This window comes from Lemur catta, chromosome 9 (genome assembly GCF_020740605.2).
Source record: "Lemur catta isolate mLemCat1 chromosome 9, mLemCat1.pri, whole genome shotgun sequence".
Lineage (NCBI taxonomy): Eukaryota > Metazoa > Chordata > Mammalia > Primates > Lemuridae > Lemur > Lemur catta.
Genome location: NC_059136.1, coordinates 25,258,636 through 25,271,544, shown reverse-complemented (window position 1 = coordinate 25,271,544; position 12,909 = coordinate 25,258,636). Strand labels below are relative to the sequence as shown.

The following is a 12,909-nucleotide window of genomic DNA, read 5'->3' as shown; positions in this document are numbered from 1 at the left end:
TTACCCGGGGGCCCAGGGCCCATCCCTCACCCACTTCCGCCCTTCCTGCTGGACGGGGCGGTGTCTGGCATGCAGCCCTCCGCTTGGGCTGCCAGGGGCCTGGGAGGGTCATGCCTGACCCAGAGAAATGGGCAAGTGGAGCTTTGGTTCTGGGTGAGACCCAGAGAGCAAGGGGGAAGGGCCGGGTGGGCCCATTCCCCCGCCCTGAAGTCACCTAAGGGCTACTGTAGCTCATTAGTGACTAGGTGCCCTAGGTGCCCTGAGGGTCTGCCACTTGCTGGCCGCGGAACCTTGAGGTCTCTGGCCCCAGCTGAGTTGTCAGACCCAGACCCAAGGGTGGCATGGGTGGCCACCTTCCCCTCGCTTGTCCTTGGGGCTCCCTGAGGTGCAGTCTCAGGCACTGTTTCCCCCAGCAGGAGTTACCGCGTGCAGTGCAGAGGGGTGGGTGTGCTGCTGTCTACTGTCTATAGTGGGGCACGAGGCTACTCTGTGACCTGTGTCTCATGTTTTGGAGAGGTCAGTGCCAAAGGTCTGGCCGATAAACTCACAGCATCATCACAGGCACGGCTAGGCTTGTCCTTGCTGAGCCCCACTATGTGCCAGGCACTTCCAGGGCCAGGGAGGGAGGAATTATAATCCAAGAGAAAGAAACTGAGGCACAGAGGGGCTGCACTGCAGGTGGGTTAGAGGTGGGACTGGAAGCCACACTCCTGACCTTGCCCCAAAAGTCCTAGCTTGGAGGCTTGAGCCTTCACGGAGGGTGGGCGTCCTGCTGTCTGAGCCCCTTGGCAAGGTCCCTGAGGTCCCTGGGCCCGTACCTTCTGGGAGAAGCTGTGGAGGCTCCACTTGATGGGTGCGCTCCGGCCAAACTGCTCCAGGATGACCCAGACATCATCCAGGTGTTGGACTGCAGCCAGCCCCATGGTGAGAGCAATGCCCTGTGTGAGTGGGGGACCAGGGCCACTGATGAGGGGACACTGGGGTCACAGGACCTGGCCTGGCCACTCACCTGGCAGGTGTGAAAATCTAGGCCCAGATGGGGGCTGGTGACTCATCCAGGATCACAGGGCATCCACCCCCACCCACACCCTTTAGGACATGCAACTCCGAGCCCAGCCCGTGGGCCTCTCTCATGGGGACTGGGGGTGCTGCTGAGGGGAGGCAGGAGGCAGAGGTGGATGCCTGGAGGCCTGTTGTCCCTTGCTGCCAGCTCTGGGCACACCTGTGCCAGGGCTAGGAATGAGGAGATGTATGTGGCATGAAGGAAGAGGACCCAAGTTGTGGGTGAGATCAGGGATTAGTCTGTGCCCAGGGTCAGGGCTCAGGCTGTGACTAGGGTCAGAGTTTAGCCTGTGTGATCAGGGTCAGTGTATGACCAAGGCCAGGAGTCAGGCTGTGACCAGGGGCAGGACCCAGGTTATGACCCAGATTGGGGCTCAGTGTGTGGCCAGGATCAGGGTTCAGTGTATGACCAGGGCCAGGATCAGGGTGTCAGCAGGGAGAAGGCTCAGTCTGTGATCAGGTTTAGGGCTCAGTGCGTGACCAGCCATCAGGCTAAGCCTTGTGGCCAGGGTCAGGTAGTTGTGGGGACAGGATGGAGCCTGGGTGCTCACCTCCCTCTGCTTGGGCCACTGGTGGGACGTTTCCAGGAGGGCTCGCAGGTGTGTCTTGACCGTGGCACTGTTCCCTTCAGCTTGAAGGATCAGTCCATAGTAGGTGAACAGGAAGGCCTGTGGGAGGGTTCGCGCTCTGTCCGGAACTTGACCTGCCTCCGATGGGCTCCTCTGAGCAGTCTGGCCCTGCTCACTTGGCCTTCCTGTCCCCTGCAGACACCCTTACCACCCTGCTCTGGGACTGCCCAAGCCTCTGCCTGGTGGTGCAGCAAGGTGCAGCTTCAAGCCCCCTACTTCTCTGGGGTGCACCAGTTCCTTTCCAGGGCCCTGTGCATGCTCTGGACAGAGCCCCCTGAGCCTGTGTGTGGGGCAGGCAGGGGCTGCCTCAGGACAGACGGGGGTCCTACCTTTTCTGGGGGCAGCTCCTGTTGGGTCCGGCTGGGTTTGGTGAGTGCCCAGAGCAGCTCCTTGGACCACATATCTGTGTTCAGGAACGGGACTGACTTGACAGCTATCTGTTAGCAGAGGGGGGTGGGGTGGAGCTGGCCCTTCCTCCACCTTAGGGTGGGGGTCCACCCTGGCCTCCCCGAGCCCTCACTCCATCGTCCGCTTGTCCCTTCCCTCTTTTGAGTCTCCAGGACCCAGCTCTCCTATTTGTTTGTTGGCTGTCAGGGACAGGGAACTCATTCTTCAAGATTTCCTCCCTGGAGATGTTCCAGGTGAGTCTGGAAAGCCCGGAGCCTGGGAGGCTGCAGAGTCCAGTCCTGACTGTGTCCCCAGCAGTGGCCAGGGGACAGACATAGCAAGTGCCCTTCTGCAGGTGGACACCAGGAGGCAGGACTTTGGTTCATTTGCGGCTGTATCCCCAGCACCCGGCCCAGTGCTTGGCACATGCCAGATATCAATACTACATTGATGTTTTTTTCAATCAATGAATGAGAGATCAAATGAATGAATGAAATGTTCCTTCAAAGTATGAGGTCCTGAGAGTTCTGTTCCTAACATCACATGATTTTATAATGATTATAAGATTTCTCTATTTCCAACATCCCCAGATGCCACGATTCAACAATGCCAAGATTTTTGATCCCAAAATGCTTTTGGGGTGGAGGACACCCCTCCTAAATATGATCCCAAACCCCAAATCTTAAAAGAAAGGATTGATAAATGTGAAGATAAACATTTTAAAAAGTTTGTTCAGCAAAATTGCTATAAATTAAATGGAAAGATTTAGCAAAGTTTTGTTTTTTGCTGTTGCCTATGCCTATTGCCGAGGGTTAATATCAGTGATAAACAAAGCATGCTTTATAAATCAATAAGACAAAGACAAACAATTCATTTTAAAATGATGAAAGGACATACGTGATGAGGATACTATAAGCTCGAACTTGCTACTATTTAAGGAGTGGAAATCAAGGTTATGCATCATTTTGGCCAAGACGGGCAAAAGGTAAAACACTGAATATCAGCAGGGAAGCGGCCTTTGGTGGGAGAGTGATTGGATCTACAGTTTTTTGAAGGTTTTCATGATATCAATTTAAAGGCAACATCAATATCAATTAAAGTTTAAAATATGCACACATTTCCCCAAGCAACTCCATTTCTAGAAATTTATCCTAAAGAAATACTAAAAATTTGCTGTGAGCACAAGGCATGCCTGGTTGGGCATAAGACCACCCTTTAGAGCACCCCCTCCCTGGCCTTGAGTCCTTGGTCCCTAAATGGAAATCGCTCCTCACTTATGGCAGAACCTAGATGAGCTTGTCTGCCCCCTCCTGGCCCATTCATAGGATGCTGGGGTGCAGCAGGACCTGGGCGGCCCCCCACCTGCAGCCCTGAAGGACCAGGAAGCCCCGAGTTTCCCCAGAAGTGCCAGGGACTCCTGTCCCCTCCCCCAAACCTCGACTGTCCTCGTTCACTGCTGTGTGCACCAGCACCCCAGCTCTTCGTCTGAAATCCAAATTCCCAAACTCAGAAAATTAAACATTTTTTCCCGACAGCTTTGCAGCAATGTCATTGGCCGGCAAAAGCTGACCCAAGGTGACATGACACGATTTATGGGACTTAGTGTGAATACTTTTTGTATGTTTCTGTAGCAGAGATATTAACATAGTTGATTGTGCAGCTGCCCTAGACCCTGCTAAGGATGTTCATGGAATATACAGGGTGGGCACTGTATTGCTTTTAAAAAATCTAAACTATTCTGAATTTTGTAACACATCTCTTCTCCAAATTTTTAATTGTTTTAAATATTTTGAAAATTGAGGTGCACTTAACTATAGTGAAATGCACATATCTTTACTGAGCAGCTCATGAATTTTAACAAATGTTAGACCCCTGCAATTCACACCCCATCAAAATGTAGAGCAGTTGCCAGCACCCTGGGAAGCACTCTCACGCTCCTTCTTAGTTAATCTCCTTCACCACAAAACTGTTTCGATTTATTTCGCTATAGATTAGTTTTGCCATAATTCCAGTTAGCTGCATATAACTGGAATTATGCGGAATGTGAGTTTGTATGGTGTTTTTTCCCTCAGCACAATGTGTTTGAGATTCATCCATGTTGTTGCGTGTATCAGAAGTTCATCCTTGTTTTCTGTTTTAACTTTTATTATTTCTTTTGCTTGCTTTAGGTTTAACTTGCTCTTTCTCTAGTTTTCTCAGGTGGTCGCTTAAATGATTGATTTTAGATCTCTGGGGGAGGGCACGAGTTCCTGTGCTTGCCACATGTCGTTTCCGGTCTGAGGCTATGATGAATAAGGCTGCTATGAACACTTTTGCATGTGTACGGGTCATTTTGTGCAGGTACGTTTTGGACATCTCTTGGGGAAAATACCTAAATGTGGAATTGCTGGGTCATATGTTAGCTTTAGAAGAAAATGTCAATTTTCCAAAGAGGTTGCACCATTGAACTGCCCCACCAGCAGCATTCAGGCTGCTCCACATCCTTGCCAACGTTTGACGTTGTCATTTTTCATATGTGCTCTCTCAGTGGGTATGCAGTGGTGGTTCATTGTGGTTTCAATAGACATTTCCCCGAGGACTAAAGATGTTGATCATTTTTTCATTTGCTTATTGGTCTTCACTGTCTTCCTTTGTGAACATTTTGATCATTTAAAAAATTGAACTAGTTGTCTTTTTCTTACTGAGTTGTACAAGTTCTTTATTTATTTTGAATGCAGTGCCTCGTCAGATACATGTATTTTGGATACCTGCTCCACGTCTGCAGCTCTCTAATTTCATTTTCTAATGATATCAGTTGATGAGCAGATGCTTTAATTTTGAAATCCAGCTCGCCCATTTTTTTATGCTGATTGCTTTCTGAGTCCTAAGAAATACCTACCCCACAGTTGGCAAGATTTTTCTCCTGTGCTTTCTTCTAGATGCTTTTTAGTTTTACCTTTTACATTTAGGACTTGGTTTCATCTCTAATTAATTTTTGTGAATGGTTTGAGCTAGGCAGTAAAGTTCATTTTTTTCTTATATATATGCAAATTTTCCAGGACCATTTATTCAAAAAACTTTCCTTTCCTCATTGAATTACTTTGGAACCTTAAAAAAAATCAGTTGACTGTGTAAGTATGGTTTTATATTGGATTTTCTATTCTGTTCCACTGCTTTATTTGTTTAACCTATGCCAACGCCTCACTGTCCTGTTTACTGTAGCCTTACCTTGAAATCAAGTAGTAGAATTCTTATAACTTTGTTCTTTTTCACAATTGTTTTGGCTATTCTAAGTTCTTGAAAATTTCTATATAAATTTTTAATCTACAGGTTATATTTCATTCTACTATAAAGTCTTCTGAGATTTTGATTGGCATTGCATTCAACCTACAAATCAATTTTGGGAGAATTGATATCTTACCATTATTGAATCTTCTTATTCACAAACATCTTATTCCTCCATTTTAAAGGTTTTCTTTAATTTCTCTTTACAATGCTTTGTAAAGATATTGCACATATTTTGTTACATTTATCTTTGCATCTTCTGTATCTTTATTGCTGTCATTTTTTAGAAAATTTTCATTTTCCAATTGTCACTAGTATTGAATTTTGTATATTGATCTTACATCGTGAGAGGTTGCTAAATACAATTATCAGTAGTTATTAGCGCTAGTATTTTTAAGATCCTGTAAGATTTTCCATGTATGCAGTCATATTGTCTGCAAAACAACTTTTACTTTTGTGGTTGCAATCTGCATGTCTTTTTTCTTCTTCTCCTTTTTCTCACCTGATTGCATTGGCCAGAAGCATCAGTGTGATGCTGACTGGCAGTGCAGAGATTGGACATCTCTGCCTGATTCCTGATCTCAGCAGCAGAGTGTTCAGCCTTTGATCACTGAGTGTGTTAGCTGTAGAGTTAGATGTGCTTTGTCAAGCTGAGGCCATTTCCTCCTACTCCTAGTTTGTTGAGAGCCTTTATCATGAATAGGTTTGAATTCTGTCAAATGCTTTTTCTACATAATTTTTCATAAAAGTGATCAAAAATATTTCTACTTTATTCTGTTATTGTGTTGAATTGCACTTACGGCTTTTCAGATGTTAAACTGACCTTGAGTCCTTGGGATAAATGCTACTTGATCATGATGTATTATCCTTTTATTCAATTTGCTGATATTTTGTTTAAAAGATTTTTGAGTTTATCTTCATGAAAGATATTGGTCTTTAGTTTGCCTGTTTTTGGTAACATCTTTGGTTTTGTTATCAGGGTTGTGCTGGGCTTGTATATTATTTGGGAAGTGTTTTTTCCTCTTTTATTTTCTTAAAGGAATTTGTGTAGAATTGGCATTATTTCTTCTTTAACTTTTTTTTCATTTTTCTTTTTAGAGACAGGGTCTTGCTCTGTAGAGTGCAATGGCGTCATCACAGCTCACTGCAGCCTCCAACTCCTGGGGTCAAGCGATCCTCCGGCCTTAGGCTCCCAAGTAGCTGGGACTACAGGTGCGTGCCATGCTTCCTTAAATTTTTGATAGAATTCATCAGTGAAATGTCTGGGCTCGGAGTCTAAAGGATTTGTAGTGTTGTTCCTTATTCCTTTCTGAAGTTGGTATTTTGTGTTTTCTGTCTTCTTGATCAGTCTAGGGAGGGGTTTATCAATTTGTTGAATTTTCAATGAACCTACTTTGATTTTATCCATTCTCTATTATTTGTCCTTTTTTAAATTTCTTTGATTTCTGCTCTAGTTTTTGTTGTTTCCTTCCTTCTACTTACTTTGGGTTTAATTTGCTCTTTTTTGGGATAACCTCTTAAAATGGAGGTTTAGATAATTGATTTTATCTTTCTTCTTTTCTAATATAGGCATCAAAATTTCCTTCTTAGCATTGCTCTCTGCTGTATCCCACAAATTTTCGTGTGTTGTGTTTTCATTATCCTTCAGTTCAAAATATTTTCTAATTTTTCTTGTGATTTCTTTTTTGACCCATGGGTTATTTAGAAGTGTGACGTTTGATTTCCCAGCATTTGGAGTTTTTCCAGATATATCTAATATTGAATTCTAATTTATGTTTTGGTCAGAGCATGTACTCTGTTCGGTTTCAGTCCTTTTAAATTTATTGAAACATGATATATGGCCCAGCATATGGTCTATCTTGGTGAATGTTCTATTTGCATTTTATTAGATCGATTTGGTTAATTGTACTGTTCCAGTTTTCTATATCTGCAGTAATTTTTTGTCTTATCTATCAATTACTTGTATTGCTGTGGCTGCTGCTACCAGGCACCATTCGATTATGACTGTTCTGCTGCTGCTCCTGCTACAGCCATTGCTACGTGATGACAGTAACTAACATGCAGCAAAGGCTTCCTGCGCGTACCGACATCGCGCCAAACACTTCACATGGGCTATTTCCTGCGATCTTCACAACCAGCATTTGAGTGAACTCCTTTCAGCCCCCTTTGACAGGTGAGAAAACTAAGGTACAAGGAGGCAAAGTAGGTCACCCCAGGATGCACAGCTGCGATGGACTCGGAACCAGGTCTGCCAGGGCCCGGTGCCCTTCTCTCAGCCAGGCAGGCCCTTCCCCTGGTGTGCGCAGAGATGGGCCTGCGCTGACTCTGCTTCTTGGCCATGGCATCCTCAGTCCACCCGACCTGCTTCCTTCCTCCCCTGGTCTCAGCCTGGGCCTCTGCGTCCTCTCTGGTGCCCCGGTTGTAGGTCCAGCTCACAGTACAGAAGGGAAGGTCCCATGTGTGCTGGACACCTGCTCTGTGCCAGGCCTTTAGAGACCCAGGTTCAAATCCCACCTGCCCCAGTGACCAGCCTTGCTGGCCAAGTCATGTCATCTCCCCAAGCTCGTCTGTCTGCTCATCTGTCCCTCGCTTTCCCCGTCTCCCTCTCTCCCTGTTCCTTCCCTCCCTTCCCTCTCCCCTCCTCTCCCCCCTGCAGCAGGTGCCCGTCCATGTTCGTTTGCTCCTCCCATCCCCAGCAAGTGGCTGGGCTTTCCCTACCTGGGTCAGCAGCTCCTCCCAGCTCTCCTTGTCTTCCTTGTTGAACAGCTCCTCTGGGGGCGAGAGGGGTGGGTTACAGGGGCAGGTCTGACATCCACAGCCAGGGGTGGATCTCAGGCCCCATCCCACCTGCCCACCTGTAGACACACTGCCAGAGTCGGGCCGAAACTGTCCTGCCTCTGCCCGTCCCGCTCACGGGGGAAGTGAGCTGGAGGGATGTGAGCCTGGCTTGGGTGTGGGGTCCAGAGCTGGACTGGGAGTTATGGCCCTGCTGCCCTTGCTGTGTGACCTTGGGTGGGCTATGTTCCCTCTCTGGGCCTGGGGCTCCCCAGTGGTGAGTTGAAGGGTCTCTCCAAACATGGCCCCTTGGGATACGCTGGGGTCCCCTCAAGAGTTGGAGAATAAAGCTTGGGGTGGGAGAAAGGGTGAGACTGGAAAGCCTTTTGGGGGCTTTAGAACTCCCACCTCAGAAGGAGGGGGTGCTTTGGGGATGATCCTGGGGTCTCAGAGGTCATCCCAGGTGCAGAGGGACCTCTACCCAGCCTGCCCATATCAGGGCGGGGGGCTCAGAGCTATGCCAAGCTGGGTCCTGCCTTGTCCCAGGCCTGAGAGTCCAGGCTCCTGAGCCCAGCTGGGGAGGCCTCCCCTGCCAGCCTGGGCCTCCCTGCAGATCACAGGACCTGCCATACCTGCTTCCTCCACTGCCCAGCCTCTTGCTGGCTGCTGACCAACTCTTCCTGAAGGCCCTTGGTGGAGCGAGCTTCCCTCCTCACATTGTTATGCATCCTTCCAGATGGGGCCTGTGCTGGCCACCTCCTCTAGGAAGCCCTCCCTGAAGGCCCCCAGGACAGCCAGTCACTCTCCTCTCTGGGCTCCCCCAGCTGCCCTCAAGGCAACGAGCACCTCCCCAGCTAGGCAGTAGTAAGCACAGCAGCACATGCTTGTGAATGAATGAGTGAGTGAATGAATGAAAGTTGGTGCTTGCCTCCCTCCCTGGACTATGAGCCCCCGTGGCTGAGGGCCTGGCACGTGGCAGGGGCTCAGTCAGTGTTTGCTGTCCTGCACCAGCTGAGCCCTCACCCTCCTCTGTGTTCCCCCTCTCGGGTCCTCGGGGCCCCCACTGTCCAGTGCAGCCCTTCCCGTGGCTCCGAGGCAGCAGCTATTGTGAAGCAAGCTCTGGATGCTGCAGGCTGCCACGTGGCACCGGGTGGCCCTGGCCTGTCACGCCACCTCTCTGAGATGGGTCTCCTCACTGTCTGGGGGAGGAGTGCTGCTGCCTTGTGTGGCTGAGGGACAGGACAGATGCAGCAGTGGCATGTGGAGGTCCCCTGGGCCACATGCCGGACCCTCCTAGGTCGTCTGGTTCTGTCCAGGCCCAGTTGAACTACTGACAGCAGGTGCGTGAGCTGTCAGACGGGGTGGCACCACTGGGCCTGGTGTGGCCCTTTCCTGGGAGGTCCCGAGAGTGCCCGGGGGGCCAAGGGTGGTGGGCTGTGGGTGATAGGATGGCCTGGATAATAAACTGTCTAACAGGAAGAGAGGAACCAACCCACAGCACAGAGTTGCCCCTTTGAAGGGAAAGACCACATCACACAACAGCCCCTTGTAAGACTAACTGCCTGTGGCCTAACTTGTTTCTAAAACATTTTTCAATAGCCTTGAAGAGCCGCAAGCAGACAGCAGGGGTGCGAGCCCCATCTCAGCTCTCGCCAGAACCACATTTCGAGGACTTTGATAACTGGCCTCATGGAGAAGAGAAAAAACATAATGAAAGAAACAGACACAGCTGTTTCACAGCTGTTTTTGCTGTCAGCTGGCAGCAATCACTTTTTTACTTTTTTTCCCCTTTTCGCCCTAGTAAAAACCCCAAACCTCTTATCCTCCTGGCTGGCACGTTCCCTTTCTTTTTTTTGCTATATCCTGCTCTTTCTCTTTCCCTTCTCTCCTGAACTCCTGAGCTCAAGCGATCCTCCTGCCTCAGCCTCCCAGAGTGCTAGGATTACAGGCATGAGCCACCGCGCCCGGCCTCTTTCCCTTCTCTCTCTCTCTCTTTCTCTCTCTCAGAGAAGGTAAAATAAACCTTTTGCTTCTTTCTATCCTAATCTTTGTATAGAGAATTCTTTCTCGTCCCCCATCATGAGTCCTCAGGGCAGCAGCCCATCGCCGGCGGCTCAACCCTGCTTTGCCATCATACGGCTGACAGGTCGGCAGCCCTGCCTGGGCTCTGGGGCCTCAGCACCACCTCCTGGACCCCTCTCTGTGACACGCCCCATCCCCCCGCTGACAGCTGACTTACTGTCAGAGGACAGGACGCCCATCACGTAGAGCAGGCTGCGGTGCGGGAAGATGCCCGTCAGCAGCTCTGCCTCCAGATGCTGGGCCACGGCCCGCCACGAGTGCTTGCAGATGCCCACCAGCACGTTGCCAGCCGCGTCCTGGAATGCGTCTTCCAGCTCCTGGGCAGGGGCGGCAGGGACAGGGAGGAGAAAGTAAGAGCCAGCTTGTCCAGTGGGCCTGGCGGGTCCACAGGCTGGTCTGGCCCAAAAGGCAGGGCAGTTATTAGCAACCCTTTTTTGATAGGAAACTGAGGCTGAGGGAGCCTGAGGACATTCCTTCTCCTGCTTCTGAGCCTCTGCTCACACTGTGCCCCTGCCTGGAACCCCATTCCCACTCCCTGTTTGTCCAAATCTTAGGCCATTTTAGAGCCCCCACATTTTAGGCCTGGGCTCAGGGCACCCATCCTGAAGCTTCTAGTCAACACCCTTCCCCTCTTCTGGAGCTCCCAACATCTCAGGACAGAGTCACATCTTTATGTCTGCAGCTTGGGCAGTGAATTGGGAAGGGTCCCTTGACTGGCGATAGGAGTCCAGGGCGGGGCAGATCCCAGGATTCCACTGAGCCCCAGCCCGGGGTGGGGGACGATTGTATGCTTTGCAGGTCTTGACCTGGTGGCGAAGTAACCACTGTCCCTGTGTCCTGCCAGCTTGCGGCACCTGCAGAAACGCCTGCACTGCCCTGGGGAGCTGCACTGGGCCGTGGCGAGCTTAGATTCAGAAAACACAGAACAGCCCCGACCAGCTTCCTGCAGGCTCCTGCCCAGCCCGCCAGGGCCTCAGCCCAGCCTCACACGGCCCATGATGGGTCTCAGCCACCCCCAGCGAGGCTGAAGCCAGACCATGACCCTGCGACTGTCCTGCAGCCCCCACCCCTGGCTCTCTGTTATCACAGATCTGTAACCTGTACCAGATGCCACACGCTTGCTAATAAATATGCCCTATGGATGCCACAATGGCAAGTTAAATAAGCGAATAAATATAATTTAGAAAGAAAAAGAAATGAGGCAGATATGGCCCTTGTTCCCGGTTTCTCTCTGTCCTTCACACCTAGGGTGGCCTCACAGGCTTCTCTGGGGGAGCACAGGAGTCTGTCCACCTGCTCCACCATCTGGGCTCTGGGCCTCGGTCTCTCCGTCTGTGAATGGGTGCCACAGACACCTGTTTGGAGAGTGCATTAGCCATGTTTTCAGACTCTACTGGCTACTTGACATCTCTTATTCCTAATAACCTCTCCATAAGGCTGCTGAGTCACAGGGCCAGATGGACGCCCAAAGTAGTTCACTTGCTTGCAGGTGTGTGAAAGTCACATTGCAATTCCCCAGCCATGGACCCTGACCTGCCCGTGTCCCCTTAGCCCCCAGGGGACGTCTCCACTTAGTTCCTGCCACCATCGTCCTGAAGGCACAGTCAAGATAGTTCCTGTCTGCTTCCTGATCCCTGCAGGGAACAGGTTTTTGTAGTCCTGTGTGGCGTGCTGTGCCTTTCGGTTGCAGCGTGAGTGTTAAAAACCTTTCAAATGGCATTTGCCTATCCATGTCATCGCTCATAAATTAAGACCTGGCACAATACAGAGGGTTAAATGGTGCCTAGTCACTCTTCGAGGGGTGCTAGGGTGTGGACCCATGGTGGGCCTTGGTGATTGCCACGTGGGTATTGAGTAGTCCACCCTGGGGCTGTCTTGGCCTAGTCGGTCTGAATAAAAGCCACAGGTCCCCAATCTCCCGGAGCTGCAACCAGTGGAGACTGTGGGCTGGCCTGGGGGCGGCTGCCTGGACTGCACGCCTGGGGCAGGGCAAGGCTGTTCAAGTCCAGGCCTGTCAATCTCCTTTGGGCAGGAACCCAGATGGGGAGCCAGGGGCTGAGTCACAGCCCGGGAATGTGTTAGACTCGCAGCCAGCCTTCCCGAGGCTGGGCACACCAGCATTGCTTAGATCCCGGGGCAGCCGCCTACATTCCCAAAGCCCTTGCAGGACTGGCCCGTTTGCTGGGGAGGGGAGGCCCACCGTGGACTTGGTCATGTTCTCCAAGGCCAGCCTCATGAAGATTTTCTCCCAGTTCTCGTCCAGAAAGTCACTGGATCTAATGACGATTTCCAGGGCCTGAAACAGCCGGAACTTGTGCCAGGTGGAGATCTGTGAATGGCAGAGCAGACGGAGGTGCAGGGCCAGGTTGGTCTGATCGTGCAGGAGATGACGGGGACTGGTGCGCGTGGAGGCCAAAGCGAAAGGGTCAGAGGTGGCTGCTTTGGCCATTCCCCTAGTGACCATTTAGTGAATACCTACTATGTGCAGGTCCCAAACCAGGTGATGCAGAGAGAGAGGAATAAAAATTTGTCCCTACCCTCAGGGAACTGCCATGGCATTTAAAGACATTCCACCTTCAAAGTCAGGTCATTCATTCATTCATGCTTACATCTTCCCCTCACTGTCCAGTATCCTTCCCTCCATCCTGCCGTCCATCTGTGCCACTTAATGGTTCTGTGAATTTACGCAAATCACTTCCTGTCCCTAAGC

At 50.4% G+C, this 12,909-nt stretch overlaps 1 protein-coding gene across 1 annotated transcript in view; it reads right to left on the bottom strand.

The window, feature by feature from the left end:
• LOC123644386 (maestro heat-like repeat family member 5) overlaps positions 1–12,909 on the bottom strand; it is a 59,180-nt gene that overhangs the window by 37,427 nt on the left and 8,844 nt on the right. Inside the window, exons 4-9 of the mRNA XM_045560466.1 lie at positions 12,400–12,528; positions 10,357–10,516; positions 8,061–8,113; positions 2,021–2,128; positions 1,614–1,730; positions 819–938 (exon numbers count right to left, since the gene is read on the bottom strand). Of these exons, the coding sequence (XP_045416422.1) occupies positions 819–938; positions 1,614–1,730; positions 2,021–2,128; positions 8,061–8,113; positions 10,357–10,516; positions 12,400–12,528 (687 nt within the window). The remainder of the gene's footprint in view (positions 1–818; positions 939–1,613; positions 1,731–2,020; positions 2,129–8,060; positions 8,114–10,356; positions 10,517–12,399; positions 12,529–12,909) is intronic.